The sequence below is a fragment of the Drosophila arizonae genome, chromosome 3 (genome assembly GCF_054131065.1).
Source record: "Drosophila arizonae isolate 15081-1271.41 chromosome 3, UAZ_ARI_1.0, whole genome shotgun sequence".
NCBI classification, from domain to species: Eukaryota; Metazoa; Arthropoda; class Insecta; order Diptera; family Drosophilidae; genus Drosophila; species Drosophila arizonae.
Window position 1 is genome coordinate 24,260,012 of NC_142923.1, and position 15,968 is coordinate 24,275,979.

Below are 15,968 nucleotides of genomic sequence, written 5' to 3' on the forward strand. Positions count from 1 at the left end.
GCAGCAATATGTAAATTTGTATGTAATTGCAATTATTTATTTGTTTATGTATTAATTTTTTTTTTTGTTTTTTTTTTTTTTTAGTCTATATTTATATAAATAATAATTCACATTCAAGAGGCTGGCAGTGTATCAAAACAGGTTTACATTTCATGGCTGTCCGCTAGTAAAAGCTGAGATTACATCTTCTAACTCAGGCTTACAAATTTTATTTTATAAAATTAATGTTTCATTAGTTTATTTATTTTCCCAAATTTAGAAATAAGTACCATTGTTTACAATTGAATATGGGATAAATATGTCTAAGCTTAATATCTAAATTCACGCTTAGCAGCCCATGTCTTAATTTGGTTTCGGATTTGGAGTGAAGCTCAAACTGAACTGAATAAAGTAAAAAAATAATAATAAATAAAAAAAAATAAAAAAATAAATAAATAAATTATAAAAAAAAATTATATTATAATTCATAATTATTGCAGTCTTAAAAATTTTTAATAATTCGTTTACTTGTTTCATTTATTTTACTTCAGCATAAACAACTTCTGCTGCAATTAAAAATCGTATTATTCACGCCAAAAGGCATGCCAATTCATAAGCATGGCAATCATAATTTATTTGAAAATATTTACTTAAATTAAAATCAAATCAAATCAAATCAAGTTATCCTCCAATGTCCATAAAGTGCAGTTCTGCCTCTTTGTGCCGCCAATATTCTAATCAGAGCAGAGCAACTTTGTCTTCAATGTGCAGACAGCAGCGAGTTATCGCATATTTCCATGGCTGCCAGCGCACAAATTGTCGTCATAAATGTTAATTAAATTAAAATGCTAATAGGCGTGAAATATGATAACACACACACAGACAGACAGAGCAAGAGTGAGACAGAGAGAGCGAGAGAGGGGTAGTGAGCGGGGCTACATGCCAAAGACAGGTGGCGAGGACACAGAAAAAGTGTAACAGCTGCCGTTGTCTGACTTTCAGCCTCGCGCAGTCCCACGGCCACGCCCCCTCAGCTACCCATGCTGATGCTGGCGGCGTGGCGAATGTTTGCCGCTTGCTTGATTTTCCGTATAATACTCGTAATAATTAAAATGAAAATAATTAGAGATGGGCAAAAAAAGAAAGAAAAAGAAGAGAAAGAAGACAGAAAGGTAGGAAAAAAACACCGCCTCACCAGCAAACGAAAAACAGCTGGCAAGTGAAAAGCAAATAGTCAAAGGGGGCCACAGTTGGTGAGGTAAGCGAGGCCCAGAGATGGCTCGCAGCTCGAGAATTCGGAATTTGCCTTTTGGTGGCATCTAATTAAAAGGGATAAGAGCCGAGACGACGACGCCCAGAAAGGTGTGAACATTAAGGCCCCGTAGCTGGGAAAGCCATAATTGCTAATTGCCGTGATTATGTACAACAGGGGGAAGGAAATCGTTCAGCTGGAAATACGGCTCGCATTTATATGTATATATACATTCATATATATGTATATAAACTTCTATTTGTGTTTGTATATAGCTGCATACTCAATTCACATTCATTTGCTGAATTATGTAGGTGGACAAAGGCAGGCAATTTTGAGGTCATTAAGTGTAAAATAGAAAATATAATATAGTCATTGATATGGTATCAGTTCCTTAATACGAACTTGGTAGTTGTGCTTGATTAAAGAATAATTTAAAATTAAATATGACCAATGAAAGTTGTTATGCCTGACTTACAATATAATTTCTTTCTCTTGAGAGTCCTATAATCAGATTCTACTGTATTTGAAATACATATTTCAATAAACATTTTTTTTTTTTTTTTTTTTTACACATTGATATACCATTTTTCGATATATAATTAAATCTGTATTATTTATTGTATGTTATTTTATATAATACATTTTTGCCCATCATCTCTGAGTTCGAATCCAACGGATGTCAAATCACATTCAATCGGATCTATATCCTTCTGTTTTCTGTTGAGCGTCTATAGTTGAACTATTCGTAGTGCGCTCTTTTCACGATCACCATTTGGGGAGGAATGAGATTGACATTTGAGAAACAATCTATGCCGAAAACATAAATTAAAATCCTACCCATTTAATTGTTAAACATTTTATATAATACGCTTAAAATTAAAAAAGAACGAAAAAAATTCCGGAATTCAGATGATAATCCCAATGATAGCAATCTAAGCTGATTATCTGTAACGTTATATTGGTAATCCCTGTCATTCCTAAGAAAAAATACCTGAAAAATTGTATGCTAAAGTCAAATAATTTAATTTCTAATATATTGGAAAAAAAAAATAATATTTAATCTATATATTAATTTAATTTAAATTTATTTAATTCATTATATTTATTGCATATATTCAATTAAATATATTTGGTTCTATTTATTTATATATTCATTTATATTTATGATTTCAAATATATATTATATAATAATTTTATTTTTAATTTTTCAATTTATTATATTTATATATTCATTTAAATTTATAGATTATTATATCATTCAATTTTTGAAATGCCGTAGCTTAGCTAATTGCCACACATGCTGTTCGAGTGCCTAGATTGCTGCTAATTAATATTAAGTGGCTGTCACACTTAATATTCAATGAGTAGCTTTTATTCACTTATACTAAGGGTTTGCCTCTCTAGATAACTGTTCTAGCTTAATGCTCATCCAATCAGTGGGCACAAAAACAAACAGCTTGTGATTGCTTGACGGCAACAGAAGCCAAGCACCTGAGGCCTCAATTTGTGTCTGAGTTGTCACACCAGCAGCTGTAGCACCTGTCCCAAAACTGTCTTAATTCAATGCTTATGTGGCCTGAGTTTCGGTTGCTGTCTCCAGTTCTGCCTTCCGAGCCTTTGACAACATTAACAACCGCCGTGTGTCAAGCAGCTTAGTGGGAAGACACCAGCCGCAATTCAGTTTGAGGGTTGCCCTACCATTAGGATGATGAAATGTCCCCTGATAATAACTGCCAGCACCCACTCGACCCACTCCATCCCACTCACTTGTTGCCTATTAATTGATATTAATATTTCACTATGTGTCCTTGTTATTATTTGTATACCCTTTAAAGAGTCAATGCGGTAGCTTAAATATGGAAATATGTTAAGAAAACATGTTACTGAAATATGTTATAGAAAAGCTTGATGATGAGTGTTCTGGGAATAAGCATCTGTCTGTCTGTATAACTGTCTAATGTCATTTGAAATTTCTGCCTGATTGTCATTTTATCTGAGTGAATACATAATATTAAAACACCTTAGATTTTAGAATTATTATTATATTTGTATACCTGAAACATTTTATTGTATTTGTATAGCTGTTATAGACAAATTACGATTCATTTTAGGTGTAGCTTGAGCTGTTAAATGATCAATTCATTTTATTGATTATTTTTAATTATCAATTTTTAAGGTCATTTCTTTGGCTATATGGAACATACGCTGAAATAAAAATTTAAAATTTATTGCTTGATCAATTAAGACAAATTTTAGTAGAGAAACTCAAAAGACCCAAAAAAAATTTTAAAAAATATATATATATATATATAATAAGTAATAAGTAAATTAGAAAGTTCAAGTCGATCTATTCAGCTAACTAAACGAATTTGCCACAACAAAACACAGGGTATTCACACGTCGTTCACTAGCAATTAAAGCCTTTTTATTGCTTTATGGTTGCTGCTCGGCTGCTGGGCAACTTGATAATGCTTAATTTGCTGTTTAATTATTCATGAAATATTTTTGTGGCCACACTTGTTAGACTCGCTCTCTAATTACTGTTTTCTGTGTGTGTTATCGGGCTTGGCAGGCTACGGCCTTAAAGCGGCTTAACCCAGCTCATTTTCTGAGCCTCACATCACATTTTCTTGTTTACTTTTATTCACTTTTTTTTTTTTTAACAGCAAACAATGATTATTTAGCATAGGCCACATCTTAATTTGGGCTGCATTCCTGTTGGTCTCATAGATACATATTAACTTTTACACATGTACGAATTTAGGTATGGGTGTGTGTGTCTATGTGTGTGTATGTTACAAATGGACGAGCTGCGTGTTACGGTAAATGTCATGGAAGCCAAACACGTTCGAAACACATAAACAGCTTTTGGTACTGTTCGCTTCTTCCATTCCTTTTCTATCCTTTCCTGTTATTTGTTGTTGTCTTCTTGTTTGTTTGTTTGTTGTTGTTGCTGGTTTTGTCCTGACCATGTTAAGTGAGCTGCCTCATAAATTGCGCATTTCCCTCGCAGGGGCTCAGAGTTGAAATCCACAACGTGTGAATAGATATTGTTGTGTGGGCCACTAGGTTAAACTATGGATTTAAGCGAGCTTTAAGTTAGAGCTAGGACTAGACAAATATTTTGCCAAGTCATTCAATTATAAGGTTCAAGTTTCAGTTCGAAGACCTTTTGCACTCCATTTGAGGTTATATTCCATTAAAGTTCAGGCAAATTTTTAGTATCTTCAAAAATAAATAATCCTTTTAAACTTTTATCAAAGTTTAAGCAAAAACTTAAAAAAAAAGAAAGAATTATTTTCAGCTTGTATTAAAAGTAAGAAATAAAACTTAAGTCAGCAAAAATTTTCCTGTAATCTTGTTGTTTTTGTTTATTATCTGATATATATTTATTCACATATTCTCAATTTATTTTAAAATACAAAATATATGCATAATTTACTATACCACACAAACGTAATCTACAGATAAACATTGACCAAGGTCATTGACTTTGATTGGGCGAAAATTAATTTATATTGAAGATATCGTTAGACATATTTGTAACTAAGCCCCATTAGAAGTGCGCTATTTTGGTTTAGTAAATCAGTAAATGTAGATTACGTGAAGTGGTCTACGGCGTATTGAGTATGATAAATAGCACACTACTTACTTAATTTTCAGCGACTCTCGTGAAAAAGCCCACAAATAAAGAAATTTCTTATCTGTACTACTATTATTACACTACCCTTATCGCGGTTTTCAGTCTATAACGGTTAATGATGCGTTTAATAAATACTTTGTGAAACACGTTTATTAGACACATAGAAAAAAAAAAAAAAAAAAAAAAACAACTCAAATTTACAATTATTTATTATTATTAAATTATTATTGCTAAATTTTTTATTTTAATATCATATGTATTTATTTAGTTTTGATTACAATACTACTACTATGTCATATAAAAGTATTATAATTGTTATTATTTATATTATATATTTTATTATTTTGATTATGATCATGCGAAACACTTTGGAACCTATTTAAGCTTCTATTTTATTTTTGAAACTGTAGAAAACGATCTAGGTCTAGGACAGGAACTATCCGTTTTGATTTTCTTTGATAGAACCTTGATTTTATGTTAAATATAAACTAATTGCATAAACTATCCCCGTATACAAATATTTCTGAATAGAGTCTTAAGTATTAAAGATAATTTATATTCAAAATCATTCATCTGCAGTAATAAATTTCTCCTGAATTCGTTCAATTGGAGCACTATTTTTTTTAATTTTTTATTTAGTTTTTTTGGTATTTTGTATATGTATATATTTTTATTCCAACAAAACGATATACAAACAACCACAGAATTATTCGAAATATAGCACAGTAATAAAACTTCTAGTTCACATTTTAAATGCCAATGCACAACTTGAAATGGCGCATAATTTGGAGTCGCAACGCCTCGGCCACTCGGGGCATAAATCTGCCGTCTATAGAATATGTTCATTGTGCATGGTTCCTGGCGCTTAAAAGCCGTTTAATAAGCCCGGCCACAACACATGACAAATGTGCCGGCCAAGAAGTGCATTGTGCGGCTGGAAGAAACCAGAAGCCAGTCGATGGCCAATGCTGCGACTGCGGCTGCTGCTGCTGCAATGCCCATAAATATCCAGCCGGTTGCTATTGAGAGCCTGACGTGGCACAGATACTTTGTCGCATAATAATTTCAATAAATGGCTGTAAATAATGGACACTGTGCAGAATGAAAGGCCATTGACCATCAACAACACAAATTCCTAGAAAAGCAATCTTTAGTCACTTTTATATCTAGGCCCAATTACAAGTGTTCCGTTTTGGTTGAGTAAGCCAAGCAAATTGTTTACGCCTATATTGAACTGAGATATCGGCCATGCAATTACTATATTATAGACGTTACTTGTGAAATAAGTAAAGCAATAAATTGATATAGAATTCTTATTACAGCTGTTTGTTGCTTGATATGAAACAAGTAAGAAGGCTCCAGTCGAGACTGCTCGACTAGGAGATACACAGGTCTAAAAGTGTTGAAATTAGGCTGAAAAAACCAAGTCGATCTTTCGATTATTCTCGATAAAAAAGTTATCGGATGAGTTATCAAAAAAATATGATAAACTTGTACTGCCTATGGTATACACGAGTATGCATGCCAAGTTTCAGCTCTCTAGCTCTTATATCTTCTGAGATTCTTTTGCTCATACGGACGGACGGACTGACGGACTGACGGACGGACGGACGGACAGGGCTATATCGACTCAGCTCGTCGTCCTGATCAAAAATATATATATACCTTATGGGGTCTGCGATGATTCCTTCTGCCTGTTACATACTTTTCACAAAACTATTATACCCTGATTTCCCATTTTCAATGGGTTCAGGGTATAAAAAAAGCTGCGCACAGCAATGCTTAAAGAGTATCTACAATGTCAACAAGTTCAAGGTTAAATATATATATGCAATGTTGATTGTGGGTCACTCGTAAGCTTTTCTTTGATACGAGAATCAAAAGTGCATGACTAGATATTTCCCTGTAACTGTTAACGGGGTGAAATAATTATGATTTAAAAATAATTTGACATTGAATCTATATAAACATGCAAGCTAAGAAACTTGTATGTTTTATAAATAAAATAGATTCAAGCAAGACTAAATTTTTCATTTAAATTTAAAATGCGTTTGCATTGCAATGATCTACCCGAGACCTAACTCATTACAAAGCTTGGCAAGCTTTGCTGGTTATTGTCTGTATAATATATACATATTCAAAATCAATATATGTCTGAAAGCTCTGAGGCTGCAACGAGTAGTGTGCAAATGACTCAGCTGCAGTCAATCTCAATTGCATAGTCAGAAAGAAATCATGCTGGAGGTCACTTTAATCTTGCTGCTGATACTGCTGGGCCTCCTCTATGTATTCATGACATGGAATTACGGATACTGGCGCAAGCGAAAAGTTCCGGGTCCTGCCCCACGCATTCTCACAGGCAACTATCCGCATATGTTCAACATGAAACGTCATACAATCTACGATCTCAATGATATCTATAGGTAAATACAATTGAAATGAATACGTAAATTTCAATAGGAATTGACTCCATATTCTATCGCTTCTATTGTAGAGAATACAAGCATCAGTACGATGCAGTTGGCATTTACAGAGCTCGCTGTCCACAGTTGATGGTGATAAGTCCGCAGTTGGCTAGACGCGTCTTCGTCTCTGACTTCAAGCACTTTCACGACAATGAAGTTTCTCTGATGGTAACTGAAAAGTCCGATTACATATTTGCCAACAATCCGTTTACTCTGGTCGGCGAAGAGTGGAAAGAGCGACGCGCAGATGTAAGTCCCGGACTAACCATGGGTCGCGTAAGTTTTCACTAGAGAAAATCAAGGAATATTACGGAAACTCCACTCATTTCCTTCTCCAGATCAAGAGCGTCTATCCAATAACTAATGATGTGTGCCGAAAGCTGACCGAATGGCTACGCAAGCAGATACGTGCACCTCCAAGTGGTGGCATTAATGCCAAAGATGTAAGACTCTTTTAACTATATGAGTATATCGATTATAACTTTTCTTATTTAGGTGGGTCTACGTTTCACAACCGAAATGGTCACCGATTGCGTGCTGGGTCTGAACGCCGAGAGTTTCTCAGATAAACCGTCACCCATAATGGGTTACATCAAGGAAATCCTTCATATGCCTTGGCCCTCCATCATATACCTTATGATAGCCAACTTTTTGCCCAGCATAAGGCGATTCTATAAAATGCGCCTTATTCCCTTGCCAATGGAGCACTACTTTCTGAATCTGATGCAAACGGCCATCGATGCACGGCGTAAACAACTCGCTGCAGGAAAGCAATTCGATCGCGTTGACTTCCTGGACTACATTCTCCAGCTGGGCAGCAAGAAGAATCTAGATACTCGCCAACTGACTGCACACATAATGACTTTCCTACTGGACGGATTCGAGACTACGGCCTCAGTACTCAGTCATATGCTTTTGCTGCTGGGAAGAGATGAGAAGGTGCAGCAGCAGCTGCGCGAGGAAATCGAGGCCCACCTCAGTGCCAAGGGCGTCATTGACTTTGAGAAGATCAACGAGTTGCCCTTCCTGGATGCATGTGTCCAGGGTGAGTCAAAGTTTAAGTTAATCATTGAAATTATATCTGATTATCTCCATACCACAGAAACCTTACGCCTCTTTCCCTTATTTGTTGCCCGTAAACTGTGCACAGAGCCCATTGAGTTGCCCAACAAGAAGGGCGAGAATTTTGTAGTGGAACGAGGCACCACGGTCATTGTGCCACATTGCTGCTTCATGTTGGATGAGGAATATTTCCCCAATCCACAGGCCTTCAAGCCGGAACGTTTCATGCAACCCGATGCTGCTAAGATGTATCGAGAGCAAGGCGTCTTCAATGGCTTTGGTGATGGTCCGCGCATTTGCATAGGTAGAGCATTGGAAAGCAGACCATGTAAACAATATTTTTTAAAATTTTTTTCACTGCTTCCAGGCATGCGCTTTGCCTTGGTACAGATCAAGGCCGCTATTGTGGAGGTGTTGACCAAGTTCAATATTCGTATTAATCCCAAAACCCGCAAGGATATCCTATATGATCCCAGGACCTTTCTGACGACCCTGAAAGGCGGCATTTGGCTGGACTTTGAGGAGCGTCAATGAAGCGTAAATATATTTAAATATCGTTAAATCGATAGAATGATATACATAACATCTAGATGCATTTCAGCTATCAATCAATACCTGCAATCGAAATTCTACGATTGAAATTATACATGCAAATATATAAATTCATGCTTTTAGTATGTATATTTTTTAAAAGATAAATAAAAATTATAAAAGAGTATGCATTTTCTATTAAATATTAATGCACATTTGAATATGAATAATATGGTACGTATATTCACATATAAGTTATCTAAATTAGAATCTTAATTTTAAATCGAACCCCCAAAATAAAACACAAAATAAATAATTATTTATAAATAAAATTAAGATTTTGTGTGCACTGCAAATACTAATTCCAATAGTAATAAAAAATTGCTACTACTGCTATAATTATTTTAATAATATTTCGACTAAGTTAATTTTTATATAATACTAATATTTCGTAAAAATCTGATTTTTATTTATTTATATCTTTATTTACCATTTTCATTGCGTTTATATTATTTACAATTTTTAGTGCTTTATTATTATTTATTTATTTATTAAGCTTCATTTTTTAATACTAATAAAACATAACAAAATAATCTTAATCATATTTATCCTTTTTTTTATATAATTTATAATTTTTTATTTTTTTTATAATTATTATTTTTTTATTTAATTGTTGTTTTTTTTTTCTTTTTCTAATTATTTATTGTATTTGGTTTTTCATTTATATTTGTTTCTTAATATTTCTTTAATTCAATTATTATTTGATAACACTTTTTCCATTTGATTATTGTCTTTATTTGTATTTAATTCGTTGTAATAAATTATTTGTATATAATTTATTACTTTATTTTCTGCTCAATTACACTTTCAGTTATGCGTCGTTATTTTTCATTTATTTATATTCCGTATTCGTATCCATATACCTGAGAGCCTGTCAAGCACGATTATTGTTGTGCCGTCCACTCCACACCCATTTGTTTACTACGTCCTCCCTTTTCCCCTCTCGTACAACACTCACTCCCCCAAGCGTCAATTAGGCGTTGTTTTGAATATATTAAAAAACGTGAAGCACTGAACGACTGAGTTCACTAAAAGTAATCGAGAATTGCGTAAAATTGTTTAATTAAAAACATGTATGAGAGTATGTGGGAGTTTATATTTAGTATATAAATGTTGAAAAATTCTATGAATATCATATTTATAGAGTATCTGCAACGTCATCAAGTTCAAGGTTATATTTATTTATTTATTGTTGACTGTAGGCCCCTCGAGTGCTTTTATTTAATTAACATTGCGCTACGAATAACAATATGGAAGCGTCTAACCGCCAATGCCCGACTAGGTGATTCCCTGTATTTAGAAAAATTTAAAAATTAGCTCTCAAATCGAGCATTGATAGAACTAAAACTATCCTAACTAAATTACTATGAACTCATACTATTAAGTCAATTGGAGACCGTATATACAAGATACAAATTTTGATTAAATTTTTAATATTGCATCATGCACAATGGGTGCAGGTAAATAAATTGCTTTATGGGTGGTCCGAAAGTTCAATTGCTCTCAGAGATAGAGAGCAAGTTGAAATGGGCGCTGATAAGCTTTATCTCTGTGTATATGCTTAGTATATTTTCAAATTGAATGTATTTTTGGATATAGTATGAGTGAGCACTAATCAGAAGAGAGACAAACATAGATTCTCCGAAAGCTCTATGACTGTCTGCCTCAACAAGTCATTTAAAACTCGTTGAGCCACAGTCAATTGGGATCAGTTACTCGAGTCAGATCGTCAAACAAATAATCATGCTGGAAGTTACGCTGGCATTGCTGCTCCTACTTGCGGGCCTCTTCTATGTATTCATGACATGGAATTTCGGCTACTGGCGCAAGCGAAAAGTCCCTGGTCCTGCCCCACGCATTCTCACAGGCAACTATCCGCACATGTACAACATGAAGCGTCACGCAATCTACGATCTCAATGATATCTATAGGTAAATAATGAAAATGTATATTTAAATTAGAATTGATTATATATACGCTATGCTTCAATTGTAGAGAATACAAGCATCAGTTCGATGCAGTTGGCATTTATGGAGCTCGAACTCCACAATTGCTGGTTATAAGTCCGCAGCTGGCTAGACGCGTCTTCGTCTCTGACTTCAGGTACTTTCATGATAATGAAGTCTCTCGTATGATTGATGATAAATCCGATTTCATCTTTGCCAACAATCCGTTCTCCCTGGTCGGAGACGAGTGGAAGCACCGACGTGCAGACGTTACTCCCGGACTAACCATGAGTCGCGTAAGTTTTTATTTGAGAAAATCAAGGAATATTACAAAAATTCCACTCATTTGCTTCTCCAGATCAAGACCGTCTATCCGGTGACCAATGAGGTATGCCTTAAGATGACCGAATGGCTACGCAAGCAAATACGTTCACCTCCAAGTGAAGGCATCGATGCCAAAGCTGTAAATGTTTTTTTTTTTTTTAATATATGAGTATATATAATATACATTATCATTATCTCCTTTAGATGAGTTTACGCTTCACAACCGAAATGGTCACCGATTGCGTGTTGGGCCTGAAGGCCGAGAGCTTCTCAGACAAGCCCACACCAATCATGGGCTACATCGAGGAGCTCTTCAAGCAGTCCTGGGCTTTTATCCTGTACTTTATAATTGTCAGCACTTTGCCTGCGCTGCGACACGTGTTTAAGCTGCGCTTTGTGCCGTTGCGTATTGAAATCTTTTTTGTGAATCTGATGCAAACGGCCATCGATGCACGGCGTCAACAACTGGCTGCAGGAAAGCAATTCGATCGCGTTGACTTCCTGGACTACATTCTCCAGCTGGGCAGCAAGAAGAACCTGGATACTCGCCAACTGACCGCACACACCATGACCTTCCTGCTGGACGGCTTCGAGACGACGGCCTCAGTACTCAGTCATATGCTTTTGCTGCTGGGCAGAGATGAGAAGGTGCAGCAGCAGCTGCGCGAGGAAATCGAGGCCCACCTCAGTGCCAAGGGCGTCATTGACTTTGAGAAGATCAACGAGTTGCCCTTCCTGGATGCATGTGTCCAGGGTGAGTCTGAGCTTATACTGATGTGAAACGATGCCTAATTAACTTTTTCTCACAGAATCCCTACGTCTCTTTCCACCCGCCTTTATGTCGAATAAGCTGTGCACTGAGCCCATTGAGTTGCCCAACAAGAAGGGCGAGAATTTTGTAGTGGAACGAGGCACCACGGTCATTGTGCCCCATTATTGCTTCATGTTGGATGAGGAATATTTCCCCAATCCGCAGGCCTTCAAGCCGGAACGTTTCATGCAGCCCGATGCTGTTAAGATGTACCGAGAGCAAGGCGTCTTCATGGGCTTTGGTGATGGTCCGCGCGTTTGCATAGGTGAGTGAAGCCTTCTTTCATTTATGTTTTAGGCTATGATTAATTATTATTTGATTTGCTTGATTCCAGGCATGCGCTTTGCATTGACACAGATCAAGGCCGCTGCAGTTGAGGTGCTCACCAAGTTCAATGTGCGCGTCAATCCCAGAACCATCAAAGATAACGAGTATGAGCCAACGGCATTTATCACGACCTTGAAAGGCGGCATTTGGCTAGACTTTGAGTCGCGCCAATGACGGAAATATATATAGCCAATCAACCTTCAGGGGCATTTCACTCAGCAATAAAACGTGCACAACGAGCTCTCGCATATCAATTGACTCATCATTTAGCGCACAATTTGAGTGCATAACTTTCACATTTTGATGTGAGAGACAGTGATACAGTCAGCCATGACAATGTGGGGAAGTGGGTGCAATGATAATGTATGATAATAGCTTTATTTTTTATTTTCATTTTATTGTGTTTTATTACCCTTGAACATTTTTATTAATGTAATAAATACTATCAATATTTCAGCTGGCAATCGAGCGTAATATTACAAAAGATTTCAAAGAATTTCAGAGTGCAGAAATTATAAAAAAAAAAAATGAATATGAATAATTTCAATTTGTAGTAATTATTTGAATAACACTATATTTATGGTAATATATATTTTTATAGCAGCCAATTTTGCCTATTATGTTATGCTATTGAGCTTTGCCAATTAATGCTATGGCACTGCGAGAAATAAACTAAATATAATCACATGGGATTGGATATAAAATAGTTCTATATGCTTCTTAATACTCAAATACAGAATATAATAATAATAAACGATAATAAAAAATTTGTGGGGCAAGTGTTTAAATATCTGGAATACTCATTAATTAAAATTTTATCTGTTATGCCCATTAAAAATAAGAATCTTAAGAATACGAGCTCAAAGTATTGATATCAGTATTATCAATAGACAAAAATATCAAGAGATAAATAAGAGAAAAAATAAATATATAAATAAATACTTAACGTTTAGAAAATTCACAAAACGTTTTAAAAATTTCATTTATAATTTATTTTGTATACAACTATGAAAACAATCAATAATTTGCTAATTGCAATGGCTTTTTTTCTGAGGCTTATTCGGTTGGGCATGGTTCGATGAACTCGACTGATTAGCCAGATCAGGATAATGTAGACTTTATGGGCTCTGCTTCTGCGTTTTGCATAGTCTGTATATAGTATGCCCTATATAAAAAATAAAATCAATCTATCAATAATAATAATATTCCCATTTCCAATATATACAATACAAAATATTATAAGAATTCGCCTTCGTAATATTTCAAATCGCTTAGTGAAAATCATTATTATTATTATCATTTTAATTTGCTTTTTTTTTTTTTTTTTTTTTTTTTTGCATCCAACTTAAATTGATATTTATTTTATTTATGTTATTTTTACCAACTCACAAGAATATTAGTGGACCAGAGTATATGCGTCTACATTCTATATATGTACTGTTTTAAGCCTCTAAAATTGTATTAAAATAATATATTGTAATATTCCAAGAAAAACATTTCAACTAATATACCCATTTTTTGTTATATGGACGAGCATACAAATTTCATCCAGAGTACATTTTATAAATCTAAAATTTTAAGTCTGTACAATTACATTGAAATAATCTGTTGTGATACATTTTAACCAATATACTCCTATTTGTTTCTACGCAAGAGCATATATACATTTGATTGCATCGATTACTTAAACTAGTCTAACTAACTAGTTAAGTGAGTGGACTTTAGTCACAGCACAATTGGCAGTCGTCACGTCTGAAAGAGTTAATTAAATATGCAATTGCAATTGGCAATTGTTTCACTTGCAGTACAACAATTTAAGTTTAACTGCCTCAAATGCAATTAGAGATGCAAATTTGAGGGCTCCTAAGATGCGAAACTAATTAAATCAAGCCAATTGCAGTTGAGTCTAATGCTCTGCATTGAGCTGAATGTAAAATGTCTGGCGGAACATGTCTGTCTCTATAAATATATTTGAAGGTATATCAAAGAGGTGCAAAAAGCTTCAACTTACAGACATCAGGCAGCTGTCTGCACTGGCTGAGCTCAAAGTAATGAAAAGTAAAAGTTGATTGAACTTCTACGATGTGATGTCAACAGCTGCTGATGATATATATGAATATATATTTACAAACATACAGTAGATATATGATAGCGAGCAAACTGTCTGACAGACTCAGACTACATTGGCAGGTTCACAACTTATCGCTGCATAATTTTTGGCGCCAGGCAACGACCATCAACAAGAACTAAAAATATGTGTATGTATGCCGAGTAGATTTATGTTATTTATTTAGTAATTTATTCATGTCTGGCAAGCGCCTGGCACATGTTACTTGTCAGCGTCAAATCGGTCGAATCGCCCGATCGCCTGACTGTCACTCAGCCTGGCATTTGTTTAAATCACATTGCCATCGTTTTGGCACATCATTTACATACATAGCCAGCTAATGTTAGTCAAAGAAATATATATATTTATATATTTTCGTAAAGTGCTCAAAGCTCAAATTCAATTCAATTAATAATGTGAAAAGTAGTTCAATTTGAGTGAGTGAATTGAGTGTGGCAAATCCAATTGGGAAATCAAAGGCACACACATCAAATTGCATTAGCCGAAGGCAGAGCAAGGGAAAGAGACAGACAGCGAGTGAGAGAGAGGAATGCGCTAGCTAGATGAACTCAGGTGAGAGTTATGCATATGCATTTTCTCCAGCCCGGCCACAAACAAGTCCAAGTTCAATCTGCAATTTGCTGCGGCTCTGATTTGGCAAATTGTTTGCAGCAAAAACAAAAGGCGAAGACAAACCCCGGCTTTGCCTAACCGCCAGCACTCCTTCTCCTCTTGCCCCACTCCATGGCAATTTATACATTGTCTGGCTGTTCGGCAGCCTCCCCCCATTGTCTGTTGCTCGCAACGCGCCGTTTGCTGCTCAAAGGTTGAGCGTAGTTCAAATTGTTTGCCAGGTGTTTTCCCAGCAGCACTTTTTCTTGGCTATTTGATCTGTGATTGAGCTGAATGAGCAAATAAACTTGTGGCTGAGCCTCGACTCCGGCTCCGGCACCTGCTCCGGCACCCACTGCACTCGACGGAGCGTTGAGAGCAAGCTGCAAAGCTGATTGAGCTCAATGGGTTTCCACTTTTCGCCTGTTAGGTGTCTGACTTATTATCTGTTACTCTTGGCTCTTGGCACTTGGCCCTGCGCTGTCTTGATGCCTTTGTTGATGTTAAGCAAGCTGATGTGCAAATCCGCAATATAACCAAAAGCTGGGTAATTGCTCAAGTCGATATCAACTGAATTGTAATGCAATACGTTCTTAATTAACATCTTTGCTGAGGAAGCTCTTTATATTCAGAGCAAATGCTATGCGCAAGGCAGTCGTAATACAGAAGCTAAGCTATTTAAAAGGACGAGCTGAGCTTAGGTCTTTGCTTAATTACTTTAGGCATATTAATATTATTTTAAATTTATATTATTCATACACACTAATTATTATTAATATAACAATTACTTTACATATTTATATTTAGATGATTAAAGTTGAGTGAAAAAAGATTTAGCTCTGATTA

General features: G+C 35.4%; 2 protein-coding genes across 2 annotated transcripts; both read left to right on the forward strand.

Annotated features, from left to right (window-relative positions):
- The first annotated feature begins 7,047 nt into the window (after window positions 1-7,047).
- LOC108620633 (putative cytochrome P450 28a5) lies at window positions 7,048-9,122 on the forward strand. Its single transcript, XM_089464589.1, has 7 exons — window positions 7,048-7,300; window positions 7,372-7,618; window positions 7,681-7,785; window positions 7,838-8,387; window positions 8,445-8,708; window positions 8,772-8,941; window positions 9,006-9,122. The coding sequence occupies exons 1-6, from the start codon at window positions 7,113-7,115 to the stop codon at window positions 8,936-8,938; spliced, it is 1,521 nt and encodes a 506-aa protein (XP_089320715.1). The 5' UTR covers window positions 7,048-7,112; the 3' UTR covers window positions 8,939-8,941; window positions 9,006-9,122.
- Window positions 9,123-10,670: 1,548 nt separating this feature from the next.
- On the forward strand, window positions 10,671-12,867 carry LOC108609560 (putative cytochrome P450 28a5). Its single transcript, XM_089464280.1, has 6 exons — window positions 10,671-10,926; window positions 10,991-11,237; window positions 11,300-11,404; window positions 11,470-12,019; window positions 12,075-12,341; window positions 12,411-12,867. The coding sequence occupies exons 1-6, from the start codon at window positions 10,739-10,741 to the stop codon at window positions 12,575-12,577; spliced, it is 1,524 nt and encodes a 507-aa protein (XP_089320406.1). The 5' UTR covers window positions 10,671-10,738; the 3' UTR covers window positions 12,578-12,867.
- The last annotated feature ends 3,101 nt before the right edge of the window (window positions 12,868-15,968 follow it).